Genomic DNA, 13,826 nt, shown 5'->3' with positions numbered 1-13,826 from the left:
GTGGTGTGGCCTGAGAGTCAGTCTGTTTCTGCTCTCTTGACAACTCTTTATTGAATTGCCATGGCAAGCATGAGCGGAAACAGGCTGGGACCCAGGCTACGCTAGTATGATGCATTCACTCAGGCCCAACAACTACTGTACCCATAGAAATAGAATTAGCACATTCTATAAGTACTCTCTAATTCTATGACATCACATGCTAGTGCAGGAACTCACCGTGACTATCTCTCATCTCTATGTATATTTTCACAGGGGGATAAGTGCTTTCACTTTTTTCAGCTTAAGAACATCTCCTTTTGCGGCTGTCACCCAAAACATAACAAGTGAGTAAATGACACGTACTTAACTAAGGAAGTCATTCAACTCCAGGCTACAGGCCTATAAATACCACATCAGATTGATGGCAACCTCACCCACTTGGCAAAAACTGGTTCAATCAACTTTCCATGTCATTTCCCCCCCCCCCCCCCCCCCCCCCCGAAATGATGTGATGACGTTGAATCAATGTGGGAAACTGATTGAATTTGCAGTCATCAACGAAAGGGAATTTCTTCTTTTTCACTTTTAACTTTGAACCTAAATCCAATGACATGGTTCAATTTTTTGTTGATTCCATGTTGAATCCATGTTCGTTGACAACTCAACCAAATGTAAATCAAAACTGACGTCTGTGCCCAGTGGGTAACTTATTTTAACAAAAATTAAAAGAGCTGTTTCTCAAGGGCAGAAAGACTAGCAAGTAGCAGCTACTGTATCTGGAGCAGGTTGTACCACATCTCTCCCATTGATTCCAGGTATTTTGGATTCATCACCAAACATCCTGATCACCAGAGGTTTGCTTGCCATGTGTTTATGTCAGACGACTCCATGATGCCTCTGGCTCAGTCTGTTGGGTAAGCTCTCTAGCGTTTCTCTCTCCTCCTTTCTCTCTACCACTCATCTCTTCTTGCTATCCAAATACGCTCATGAATATGAATATCATACTGTTTATAATAATACATCTTTCTAGTCACAAACTGCTACTCACTATTTGTACCTAACCCCTCTTTTGTTGTTCCTACCTATAGGAAAGCCTTCCAATTGTACTACAAGGAAACGGTGGGCTACTCATGCCCAACGGAGGACATCTTCATTGAGTAGCTTTCTTCTCGCTATAGTACATTTCTCCAATGTTGTGTCATGATGAAACAACTTGCATTGGTGGATTACTGCATTGAATGGTAACTAACTTATAGTAATATTGATCTGTCACACAGGTCTACTTGGTGCGGTCTTCCTATTCACTGTCGTGTTTCCACAGCACAAACAGAAATACCCAAACTAAAGCATTACCAATCCTATCCAAAAGAGCAAACATGTATCTTCCTTAAAAAAAAAAAAGAAGGTAATTGGCCAAAAGTACAGTACTTTTAAATGTAAAGTGTGCAGCCAAATTTAAGTACCGGCACTACAGTACAGAAAATCCCAAAAGTAGTTACAGATTTCAGATCTAATTCAATATCACTCAAAATCAAGATAGAATATGTTTCTATGTGTGTGGCTTCACGAGCAATTCCAAATGATATGAGATCACGATATCAAGTCACCTGGAAACCTTGTCTTTGCACAGAGGAAGACAGAGAGGCAGTGATTTCAATCTGTCCGTATGTGTCCCTGGACTGTTTTTAAAATCACACTGTGTTTGATTTCAGAATCAGTTAGTATGTATGTTGGATGGGAAAGTGTATTAATGGATTAATGGTCCCCATCACATCATAACAGGCTTTAAATGAAGTCCCGTTCATCATTCTCACCAATGAACTCTGACTAGGGCCTGTCATCTATCTTCCAATACCAAAAAGGTGAATTCACTTTTATTTTTCTCTTAATGTGACTCCGTACAGCCAATGGCCATGTCCGCTTTAGGCTTGTGGATTTGACAACTCTTAACGCAGTTCCACCTCTGACACCTCCAAAACAACTGCTATGTGGATGTCGGCCAAAGCGGATATGATTTAATAGAGCCCATACTCCTACTTTAACTTTAACTTGGAAACAATATTTTTGGCCCAAATTGTAAGGTGGAATTCCTGTATAAGGAAAATACTTTAATAAATATGATCTTGGAATCACTGTGGTCTTTCCACTTTAAAAGTCACCCAGAAGGCATGTGTTCTAAAATCATGTTTTCAAACCACAAGTAGTGCCTATTTTCTAATTATTGTGGTTACTGTATACATGATGTATTTCCTTTTTATTTAAGAAGGTTATCCTGGCACTGTGGGACAGATGTAATACCTGTACAATATAAATATGCTGTTTGTAAATGAAATGTCCTACAGTTAGTTTGATCAAACCGGGTGTGTATTGCATGATATCAATGTCAAACAAAACGTTGTAAAGAAAAAAACACAGGATGTCAATTCTTGTCATTAAATGTGAAGGTGTTTACATCCTCTCTGAACTTTATGATTTATATTTTCCTTGATGATTCCATCTCTAAACAACCCTCTAAGAGGTAGCCTGAGGTGTAAAAACTTCCTGGCCATGCAGTGAGACATTATTGCCATGGGCGACATTGTGACACACAGCAACAATTTTTATATTAGGTGATACAGGGTTGGTAATCATAAATTACATACAGATATATCACATCATAAATAACTACATACAAGAATGAGTGTTACCAGGTAGGGAACACTGAATTACAGTTCCAACCTGAAGAGATGTTATCGTAAAATAAAACTTTCACACTTCTCAGACAGACAGGTTCTCGTAGTACTAAATATATATCAGTTCTACAGAAATTCGCCTAGAGTAATAAGCCTACACCGTTGTAACACAGACACTATAGTTGTAACAGGGTTAATGACAAGTTTAGTCTGCCAGTGGAAGTATAAGTGTGTTAATGGGAGGCCAAGGGGCCATTGGGAGGTCAGCCTCAGTCCAGGCTCAGTTCTCTGAGGAGTCAGTCTCCTCGGTGGATCCGTCACTCTCCATCTCGATCCTCTTGCGGTGGTGAAGGGACTTGCGTGGGGAGGCCTTCCTTGGGGGCTCCTTGTGTCCTGGTACACTGCTGCTGCTGTTGGACGTAGGACTGATAGCGATCTGGGCAATGCTGTAGAGGGCATAGAGATATAATAACATATTACAATATAATATTATTTAATCCTGTTGAGAGGAGAGGATACACAGTATTACGGAACTGACTGAGCTTCCAACCAGAGGGTGACTGAAGGTTCATAGTCAAGTTGTGTCAAGGCAATGAAGGCATGCAACATGATCTATTAGCCATTTTTAACAGTGTAGTAGAAACATGGGCAAATTTAGGTTTTGATTATGGTACATTATGTGCTCCAGTTTACTCACAGTTTTTCCACTTCCTGGTCCATCTCAGGGTCAATGAGAAGCTCTGACTTGTTTGGTAGGGCACCTAGCAAGGTCAACTCAATTACAAACACTAGATAAACAGTGATTAAATGAAAAGCCTTTTTGGGTACATTTATTGTAATGCATTGTAGTTCTATTTCATTATTGGAACAATAGTCTTTGTTATCAATAGATAACGACACAGTAGGCTAGTTCTCACCAATGTCCTGGTTGATGCCCTCATGTCTGACCAGAGCCATCACAAAGCCATAGAATGTCACTCTCTGTGTTAGCTCCAGAACCTCTCTAATGGCAGATGTAGAAGGATGGCTATGGAGAAATACACAAGATCAATAAATCACTCTAACTTAAAGCGGCAATATGTAACTTTTTCGGTGACCTGACCAAATTCACATAGAAATGTGTGTTATAGATCTGTCATTCCCAAATGAAAGAAAGTCTAAGATGCAGTAGATCTGTTCTATGAGCACTATTTCTATACTTCCTGTTTTTAAGTTTAGTTTTTGCGTCCTTTACTTTCAGTTTTGTACAAAAGCTTCAAACAGCTGAAATTACAACATTTTTGGGTTTGGAAAATATATTTAAAAGCTGTTTAGATGGTACAATGATTCTCTACACTATACTTGCTTGTTTTATCACATAAACTGATATTAGGCAAACTATTAGATTTTTAGCAACCAGGAAATGGTGGAGTGATTTCAACATAGAGCATCTCTAATCAGGAGTTATGTACCCTAGTAGTTCAATATAACTTAATTTGACCCCCCGGTATGATCTTCTCCCGAGTGCTGGTGTTACCTGAGAATCATTGAATGTTTGTTTATATTGTCATTGTAGGCTAGTCACAATATTTATTTAGATGTATTGTAATCATGGAACTATTTCATACTTGTGTTTGAACCTTTCACAAAGCACCTCGATGCACTCTCCAAAGACAGAGGAGTCCACTCCTTCCTGGGCTTCAGTTTCCTCTGTGGCCACCTGGGGGAGCTGTTCCACTGAGGTAGAGGTTGGGACGATCACAGTGTTGGGGCTTTTCCCTGACAGCAGGTCCTGGTAGATCACAGCAATACTCTCCAGGAACTCTGTTAGTGGAAAGTAAAAGGAATACAGGATTTCAGGTGACACAGTACAACCTAGAGTCTACCCAGTTAAAGTCTGAAAAGGATCTAGTGCTCTAGCATTAGAGTTTATGTAACCGGTTGCAGCACCGCCTGGTATGGCAACTGCTCTCTGCATCGGACTATAAGGCGCTGCAGAGAGTAGTGCGTACAGCCCAGTACATCACTGGGGCCAAGATTCCTGCCATCCAGGACCTATATACTAGGCGGTGTCAGAGGAAAGCCCCAAAAATTGTCAAAGACTCCAGTCACCGAAGTCATAAGACTGTTCTCTCTGCTACCGCACGGCAAGCGGTACCGGAGCGCCAAGTCTAGGACCAAAAGGCTTCTTAACAGCTTCTACCCCCAAGCCATAAGGCTGCTGAACAATTAATCAAATGGCCACCGGACTATATACATTGTGTTACTTGTTATTCTTTTTTACTTTAGTTTATTTGGTAAATATTTTCGTCCCTCTTTCTTGAACTGCACTGTTGGTTAAGGACTTGTAAGTAAGCATTTCACGGTAAGGTCTACACCTGTTGTATGTGACAAATAAAGTTTGATTTGATCATCATGTCAGGTACAGAGTGGTAAACCAAGTTCTCTCGTCATTGGTTTGTACAGATGTACTTACCTTCGAAGTAGAACTGGATTTGGAAAGAGAAGAGGAAATCCGAGAAGGACATGAGGCAGTCCATGGCATCATCCATTAGCACTATCCTATGTTGAAAGAGATATCAGTTGGATATAGTCATAGTGTTGATGATAAAAAGATGATTGTGGGGGCTGTTTTGTTAGACTTCAGTGCGGCTTTTGACATTATCGATCATAGTCTGCTGCTGGAAAAACGTATGTGTTATGGCTTTACACCCCCTGCTATATTGTGGATAAAGAGTTACCTGCCTAACAGAACACAGAGGGTGTTCTTTAATGGAAGCCTCCAACATAATCCAGGTAGAATCAGGAATTCCCCAGGGCAACTGTCTAGGCTCATTACTTTTTTCAATCTTTACTAATGACATGCCACTGGCTTTGAGTAAAGCCAGCGTGTCTATGTATGAAGATGACTCAACAATACATGTCAGCTACTACAGCAACTGAAATTACTGCAACACTTAACAAAGAGTTAAGCTCCTACAGGCCTTAGTTTTGTCGCACCTGGACTACTGTTCAGTCGTGTAGTCAGGGGCCACAAAAAAAGGAATTAGGAAAATTGCAATTGGTTCAGAACAGGGCAGCACGGCTGGCCCTTGGATGTACACAGAGAGCTAATATTAATAATATCCATGTCAATCTCTCCTGGCTCAAAGTGGAGGAGAGATTGGCTTCATCACTACTTGTATTTATGAGAGGTGTTGAATGTTGAATGCACCCGAGCTGTCTGTTTGAACTACTGGCGCACAGCTCGGACACCCATGCATACCCCACAACACATGCCACAAGAGGTGTCTTCACAGTCCCCAAGTCCAGAACAGACTATGGGAGGCGCACAGTACTACATAGAGCCATGACTACATGTACAGTAACTCTATTCCCCATCAAGTAACTGACACAAGCAGTACAATTAGATTTCAAAAACAGATGAAATAAACACATTATGGAACAGCAGGGACTGTGAAGCAACACAAACATAGGCACAGACATATGTATACACACACACACACACATAAAAAATGGCGCCGGAGGAGATGGCCACCGAAGAGTTGGCCGCCATTTTACGGTCTCCTAACCAATTGTGCTGTTATGTGGGGGTTTTTTCCGCAATATTTGTAAATGATTTTGTACATAATGTTTCTGCAACCGTATCTTACAGAAGAAAAGAGCTTCTGGATATCAGGACAGCGATCACTCACCTCGGATTAGACGAAGATTTCTTCAACAGCAGGACTCACACGATATTCTCCAAACACCCCACAGGGCAGACATCCCAATTATTCGCAAAAGGAAGCGACGCAGAGGACGAAGAGCCGAATGCCTCGTCCGGACCCGCAGAAGACAGCTGTGCATATTTGTAAACAACAGCTGGTGCACAAAATCTAAGGAAGTCTCTAGATTTTGCTCGCCTGAAGTTGAGTATATTGTGATAAACTGCAGGCCACACTACTTGCCTAAAGAGTTCTCAGCTATACTTTTCGTGGCTGTTTATTTACCACCACAGACAGATGCTGGCACTAAGACCACACTAAGTCAGCTGTATAAGGAAATAAGCAAACAGAAAACCACTCACACAGAGGCGGCGCTCCTAGTGGCCGGAGACTTTAATGCAGGGAAACTTAAATCAGTTCTACCAAATCTCTATCAACATGTTAAATGTGCAACCAGAGGAGGAAACAATTCTAGATCAACTGTACTCCACACACAGAGACGCGTACAAAGCTCTCCCTCGCCCTCCATTTGGTAAATCCGACCACAACTCTATCCTCCTGATTCCTGCTTACAAGCAAAAATTAAAGCAGGAAGCACCAGTGACTCGGTCTATAAAAAAATGGTCAGATGAAGCAGATGCTAAACTACAGGACTGCTTTGCTATCACAGACTGGAACATGTTCCGGAATTCTTCCGATGACATTGAGGAATACACCACATCAGTCACTGGCTTTATCAATAAGTGCAGGACGTCATCCCCACAGTGACTGTACGTACATACCCCAACCAGAAGCTATGGACTACAGGCAACATTCGCACTGAGCTAAAGGGTAGAGCTAATGTTTTCAAGGTGCGGGACTCTAACCCGGACGCTTACAAGAAATCCCGCTATGCCCTGCGACGAACCATCAAACAGGCAAAGCGTCAATACAGGGCTAAGATTGAATCATACTACACCGGCTCCGACACTCGTATGCTGTGGCAGGGCTATTACAGACTACAAAGGGAAGCACAGCCGCAAGCTGTGACACGAGCCTACCAGACGAGCTAAATCACTTCTATGCTCGCTTTGAGGCAAGCAACACTGAGGCATGCATGAGAGCATCAGCTGTTCCGGACGACTGTGTGATCATGCTCTCCGTAGCCGACGTGAGTAAGACCTTTAAACAGGTCAACATACACAAGGCTGCGGGGCCAGAAGGATTACCAGGACATGTGCTACGGGCATGTGCTGACCAACTGGCAGGTGTCTTCACTGACATTTTCAACATGTCCCTGATTGAGTCTGTAATACCAACATCCTTCAAGCAGTGCCCAAGAACACAAAGACAACCTGCTTCAATGACTACAGACCATGAAGTGCTTTGAAAGGCTGGTAATGGCTCACATCAACCCCATTATCCCAGAAACCCTAGACCCACTCCAATTTGCATACCGCCCAAACAGATCCACAGATGATGCAATCTCTATTGCACTCCACACTGCTCTTTCCCATCTGGACAAAATGAACACTGAGAATGCTGTTCATTGACTACAGCTCAGCGTTCAACACCATAGTACCCTCAAAGCTCATCACCAAGCTAAGGATCCTGGGACTAAGCACCTCCCTCTGCAACTGGATCCTGGACTTCCTGACAGGCCGCCCCCAGGTGGTGAGGGTAGGTAGCAACACATCTGCCACGCTGATCCTCAACACTGGAGCTCCCCAGGGGTGCGTGCTCAGTCCCCTCCTGTACTCCCTGTTCACCCACGACTGCATGGCCAGGCACGACTCCAACACCATCATTAAGTTTGCTGACGACACAACAGTGGTAGGCCTGATCACCAACAATGACGAGACAGCCTATAGGGAGGAGGTCAGACCGGTTGTTGCCAGAATAACAACCTATCCCTCAACATAACCAAGACTAAGGAGATGATTGTGGACTACAGGAAAAGGAGCACCGAGCACGTCCCCATTCTCATCGACAGGGCAGTAGTGGAGCAGGTTGAGAGCTTCAAATTCCTTGGTGTCCACATCAACAACAAACTAGATTGGTCCAAACACACCAAAACAGTCATGAAGAGGGCACGACAAAGCCTATTCCCCCTCAGGAAACTAAAAAGATTTGGCATGGGACCTGAAATCCTCAAAAGGTTCTACAGCTGCAACATCGAGAGCATCCTGACCGGTTGCATCACTGCCTGGTACGGCAATTGCTCGGCCTCCAACCGCAAGGCACTTCTGAGAGTAGTGCGTACGGCCCAGTACATCACTGTGGCAAAGCTGCCTGCCATCCAGGACCTCTACACCAGGCGGTGTCAGAGGAAGGCCCTAAAAATTGTCAAAGACCCCAGCCACAGACTGTTCTCTCTACTACCGCATGGCAAGCGGTACCGGAGTGCCAAGTCTAGGACAAAAAGGCTTCTCAACAGTTTTTACCCCCAAGCCATAAGACTCCTGAACAGGTAACCAAATGGTTACCCGGACTATTTGCATTGTCTGCCCCCCCAACCCCTCTTTTACGCTGCTGCTACTCTCTGTTTATCTTATATGCATAGTCACTTTAACTATACATTCATGTACATACTCCCTAAATTGGCCCGACCAACCAGTGCTCCCACACATTGGCTAACCGGGCTATCTGCATTGTGTCCCACCACCCACCAACCCCTCTTTTTACGCTTCTGCTACTCTCTGTTCATCATATATGCATAGTCACTTTAACGATACCTACATGTACATACTACCTCAATAAGTCTGACTAACAGGTGTCTGTATATAGCCTTGCTACTCTTTTTTCAAATGTCTTTTTACTGTTGTTTTATTTCGTTACTTACCTACACACACACACACATGCCTTTTTTTCACTGTAAGGATTTCACTGTAAGGTTTACACCTGTTGTATTCGGCGCACGTGACAAATAAACTTGGATTTGATTTGATTTTACACGCACTCACGATAACATACGCACTAAACACACACTGTGGTATCCCAGGAGGTCTACCCCGGGGGATGGTAATAGAGGGGAGGTACGTGAGGCGACGTTGGCTCCCTCTGCTGGGAATACGGGAGCTGAGCTCCCCGACACTGACAGCTAAGTGGAGGTAATTAGATGAAAGTGCCAACCAGCCGTGGAGGCTAAATAAAAGGAGCACGATGGCACACCGCGGGAGAGAAGGGAGAGAGACGGACACCAGAGAAGAGAGAGATGGAAGACCGCGCAAACCTGAGTTATTTCTTTGCTATATTAATTTTCTGTCTTAAGTAAAGTTGTTTTTCCAGACTAAAGCCTCCCTGTCTCTGTGTCAATCTCTGCACGCTCAACCCAACACTCCACGGTTTACCACAACAGGTACACATGGATTTTGTACTGTAGATATGTGGAGTGGAGTAGTGGCCTGAGGGGCACACAGTGCGTTGTGAAATCTGTGAATGTACTGTAATGTTTTTAAAATTGTATAAGTGCCTTGGCAGCAGCGAAAAGTGATCCATAATAAATACAAATACAAATAGTGTATACTTTAAATACTTACAATCATGTGTTGGCATTCCATTTCACAGAGATGGAAACAAACTGAACATAATGTAACTTAAATGTAGCTAAATTAACATATTGTACAATATCAATAAATTATGCCAAATCAGACCTTGCTGCATGTTGTACCATCTCCACTGGGAAGTCTGGACAGAGGAGCTGCAGAAGGGAGCTGTACTCCAACATGGCCAGGAGGTCTATAGCAAGCATACAAAAGCACATAAAATATATAAACACTGACAAGCAACACCAGAGGTATTCATTAATCTATATAACTCAATGACAAGGTTTTGCTCACCTGAGGTAGAGTATCTCATGATAAGCTGTAGACCACACTATTTATACCAAGAGAGTTTTAATCTATATTCTTTGTAGCTGTCTATTTAGCACCACAAACCGATGCTGGCACTAAGACCGCATCAATGAGCTGTATACGCCCATAAGCAAACAGGAAAAAGCTCATCCAGAGGCGGCACTCCTAGTGGCCAAAGACTGGAATATGTTCCAGGATTCTACCAATGGCAATGAGGAGTACACCACATCAGTCACTGGCTTCATCAATAAGTGAATCGATGACGTCGTCCCCACAGTGACTGTACATACCCCAACCAGAAGCCATGTATTACAGGCAACATCCACACTGAGGTAAAGGGTAGAGCTGCCGCTTCAAGGAGCGGGACTCTAACCCAGAAGCTTATTAGAAATCGCACTATACCCTCAAACAGGCAAAGCGTCAATACAGGACTAAAATCGAATTGTACAACACCGGCTCCAAAGCTCGTTGGATGTGGCAGAGCTTGCAAACTATTGCAGACTACAAAGGGAAGCACAGCCGCAAGCTGCCCAGTGACACGAGCCTACTAGACCACCTAAATTACTTCTATGCTCGCTTCGAGGCAAGCAACACTGAAACATGCTTGAGAGCATCAGCTGTTCCGGAAGACTGTGTGATCACGCTCTCCGTAGCCGATGAGTAAGACCTTTTATACAGGTCAACACTCACATTACCAGGATGTGTACTCCGAGCATGCGCTGACCAAGTGGCAAGTGTCTTCACTGACATTTTCAACCTGTCCCTGACTGAGTCTGTAATACCAACATGCTTCAAGCAGACCACCATAGTCCCTGTGCCCAAGAACACTAAGGTAACCTGCCTAAATGACTACCAACCCGTAGAACTCACTTCTGTAGCCATGTTTTGAAAGGCTGGTAATGGCTCACATCAACAACATTATGCCAGAAACCCTAGACCCACTCCAATTTGCATACCGCCCCAACAGATCCACAGATGATGTAATCTCTATTGCAACTCCACACTACCCTTTCCCACTTGGACAAAAGGAACACCTATGTGAGAATGCTATTCATTGACTACAGCTCAGCATTCAACAACATAGTACCCTTAAAGTTCATCACTAAGCTAAGGACCCTGGGACAAAACACCTCCCTCTGCAATTGGATCCAGGACTTCCTGACGGGCCGCCCCCAAGTGGTAAGAGTAGGTAACAACACATCCACCACCCTGATCCTCAAAACGTGGGCCCCTCAGGGGTGTGTGCTCAGTCCCCTCCTGTACTCCCTGTTCACTCAGGACTGCATGGCCAGGCACGACTCCAACACCATCATTAAGTTTGCCGACGACACAACAGTGGTAGGCCTGATCACCGACAACAATATAAAGGGAAAGGGGGATACCTAGTCAGTTGTACAACTGAATGCCTTCAACTGAAATGTGTCTTCCTCATTTAACCCAATCCCTCTGAATCTGAGAAGTGCGGGAGGCTGCCTTAATCAACATCCATGTCTTTGGCGCCCCGGGAACAGTGGGTTAACTGCCTTGCTCAGGGGCAGAACAACTGATTTTTACCTTGTCAGCTCAGGGATTTGATCAAGCAACCGTTTTGGTTACTGGCCCAACACTCTTACCACTAGGCTACTATAGGGAGGAGGTCAGAGACCTGGCCGTGTCGTGCCAGGATAACAGCCTCTCCCTCAATGTGATCAAGACAAAGGAGATGATCGTGGACTACAGGAAAAGGAGGACCGAGCACGCCCCCATTCTCATCGACGGGGCTATAGTGGAGCAGGTTGAGAGCTTCAAGTTCCTTGGTGTCCATATCACCAACAAACTATCATGGTCCAAACACAGCAAGACAGTCGTGAAGTGGGCACAAAACCTATTCTTTCTCAGGAGACTGAAAAGATTTGGCATGGGTCCTCAGATCCTCAAAAAGTACTAACGCTGCACCATCAAGAGCATGACTGGTTGCATCACTGCCTGGTATGGCAAGGCACGACCGCAAGGCACTTACAGAGGGTAGTGCGTACGGCCCTGTACATCACTGGGGCCAAGATTCCTGCCATTCAGGACCACTATACCAGGCGGTGTCAGTGGAAGGCCCCAAAAATTGTCAAGACTCCAGCCACCCTATTCATAGACTGTTCTCTCTACTACCGCACAGCAAGCGGTACCGGAGCTCCAAGTCTTGGTCCAAAAGACTTCTTAACAGCTTCTACCCCCAAAGCCATAACTTCTGAACAGCTAATCAAATTGCTACCCAGACTATTTGCATTGCCCCCCACGCTGCTGCAACTCTCTGTTTATTATCTATGCATAGTCACTTTAATTCTACCTACATGTACGTATTACCTCAATTACCTCAACTAACCGGTGCTCCTCACATCGACTCTGTAACGGTAACCCTGTATATAGCCTCGCTACTGGTATTTTACTGCTGCTTTTATTTTTTGGTATTTAATTTTTTACTTCAAACTTATTTTTCTTAAAACTGCATTGTTGGTTAAGGGCTTGTAAGTAAGCATTTCACCGTAAGATCTACACCTGTTGTACTCAGCGCATGTGACAAATAAATTTGATTTGATTTTGATTTGACACACACACAGGAGGTCCTTGCAGGAAGCTGAAGCTCGAGTATAATTCCATAAGCATTGTGTTTTTAATCGTAACTTTTTCACTCAATTGTTTTCACAGTTTCCAAATGTTCAAAGACAGTGTTACCTCATCACACATACAGACAGACACCCACACACACTCATTACCTACCTCCATTCTTCCCGATCTGTCGGAAGCACCTCCAGAGGACACGAATGAAGGAGGCCCTGTTATGAGCTGTGGCCTTGATGTAGCCGAACTCTCTGAACAGTACGTGGTTTCCGTTCTTCACACTGCTAAAGCTGTCAACCAATCACAAAGGAAGTGAAATACAACATAAGGTCCAATTATTTGACAAAAACATAATAATATTCCATAAACAGGAGATGGCTATAAGCAGTTTAATGTAAGAATGTATATCTACCTACATAGCTACACTGTAGCTACAATGTAGTAACTTTGAAATAAGATGAATTGATTTGAGGAAAGTAGCAGGGAAACGTATTCCACCAACAACATGATCTGCTCTGAAGAAACAAGACTGGTAGAATAGAATAGAAACGTACTATTCTGCAAAGTAACGGACGATGCCAAACTGGGTGTATTCCTCCTTGTGCTCCAGAAGCTGGGTCACAGCATCGTTCAGGTAGAAAAGCACGTTGGTCTCAGCTGCCAGAGGAGAGAGGGTGAGTAGCTACAAACAATTTTTTAACATTGGGCCAACCAATATTGGTGCCCTTTTATGCAGGTGTTGCTAGCTAACAAAGAAGTGTAATGCAGAGCAGCATATCTCTACCCATAGGCCTAACGGCTCTGCTGCCTGGTTTAGCTAACGTTAGCTACTCACCAAGGTACTCATCAACTGAGAGGGTAGGGTTGAAACGATCAGGATTCATTTTCGTGCACATTGCTGCGTCCGTAATTATAAGGTTATATATTTATATTTTAATGTATTCACTACTTGAATTTTATAGCTGACATTGCATGTTCATGTTACTGTGGCGATCTAGCCTTGGTAGGTTTCGGCACAGACTTCGTTTCCATGGGAAACAGTACCGGATGTTTTGCGTTTTATC

At 43.8% G+C, this 13,826-nt stretch overlaps 2 protein-coding genes across 2 annotated transcripts in view; one reads left to right on the top strand and one right to left on the bottom strand.

Annotated features, from left to right (window-relative positions):
• The window catches only part of mapk8ip1a (mitogen-activated protein kinase 8 interacting protein 1a), a 17,282-nt gene extending 14,850 nt beyond the window's left edge, over nucleotides 1–2,432 (top strand). The window contains exons 10-12 of the mRNA XM_020480066.2: nucleotides 253–323; nucleotides 795–893; nucleotides 1,068–2,432. Coding sequence (XP_020335655.1) covers nucleotides 253–323; nucleotides 795–893; nucleotides 1,068–1,140 — 243 coding nt within the window. The 3' untranslated portion in view covers nucleotides 1,141–2,432. The remainder of the gene's footprint in view (nucleotides 1–252; nucleotides 324–794; nucleotides 894–1,067) is intronic.
• cstpp1 (centriolar satellite-associated tubulin polyglutamylase complex regulator 1) lies at nucleotides 2,326–13,826 on the bottom strand. Its single transcript, XM_020481213.2, has 9 exons — nucleotides 13,598–13,826; nucleotides 13,317–13,419; nucleotides 12,922–13,052; nucleotides 9,970–10,054; nucleotides 5,107–5,192; nucleotides 4,259–4,454; nucleotides 3,569–3,678; nucleotides 3,349–3,412; nucleotides 2,326–3,097 (listed from the first exon to the last, which is right to left on the bottom strand). The coding sequence occupies exons 1-9, from the start codon at nucleotides 13,656–13,658 to the stop codon at nucleotides 2,932–2,934; spliced, it is 1,002 nt and encodes a 333-aa protein (XP_020336802.1). The 5' UTR covers nucleotides 13,659–13,826; the 3' UTR covers nucleotides 2,326–2,931.

The sequence above is a fragment of the Oncorhynchus kisutch genome, linkage group LG4 (assembly GCF_002021735.2).
Source record: "Oncorhynchus kisutch isolate 150728-3 linkage group LG4, Okis_V2, whole genome shotgun sequence".
NCBI classification, from domain to species: Eukaryota; Metazoa; Chordata; class Actinopteri; order Salmoniformes; family Salmonidae; genus Oncorhynchus; species Oncorhynchus kisutch.
This window is presented reverse-complemented; position numbering and strand designations above follow the sequence as displayed.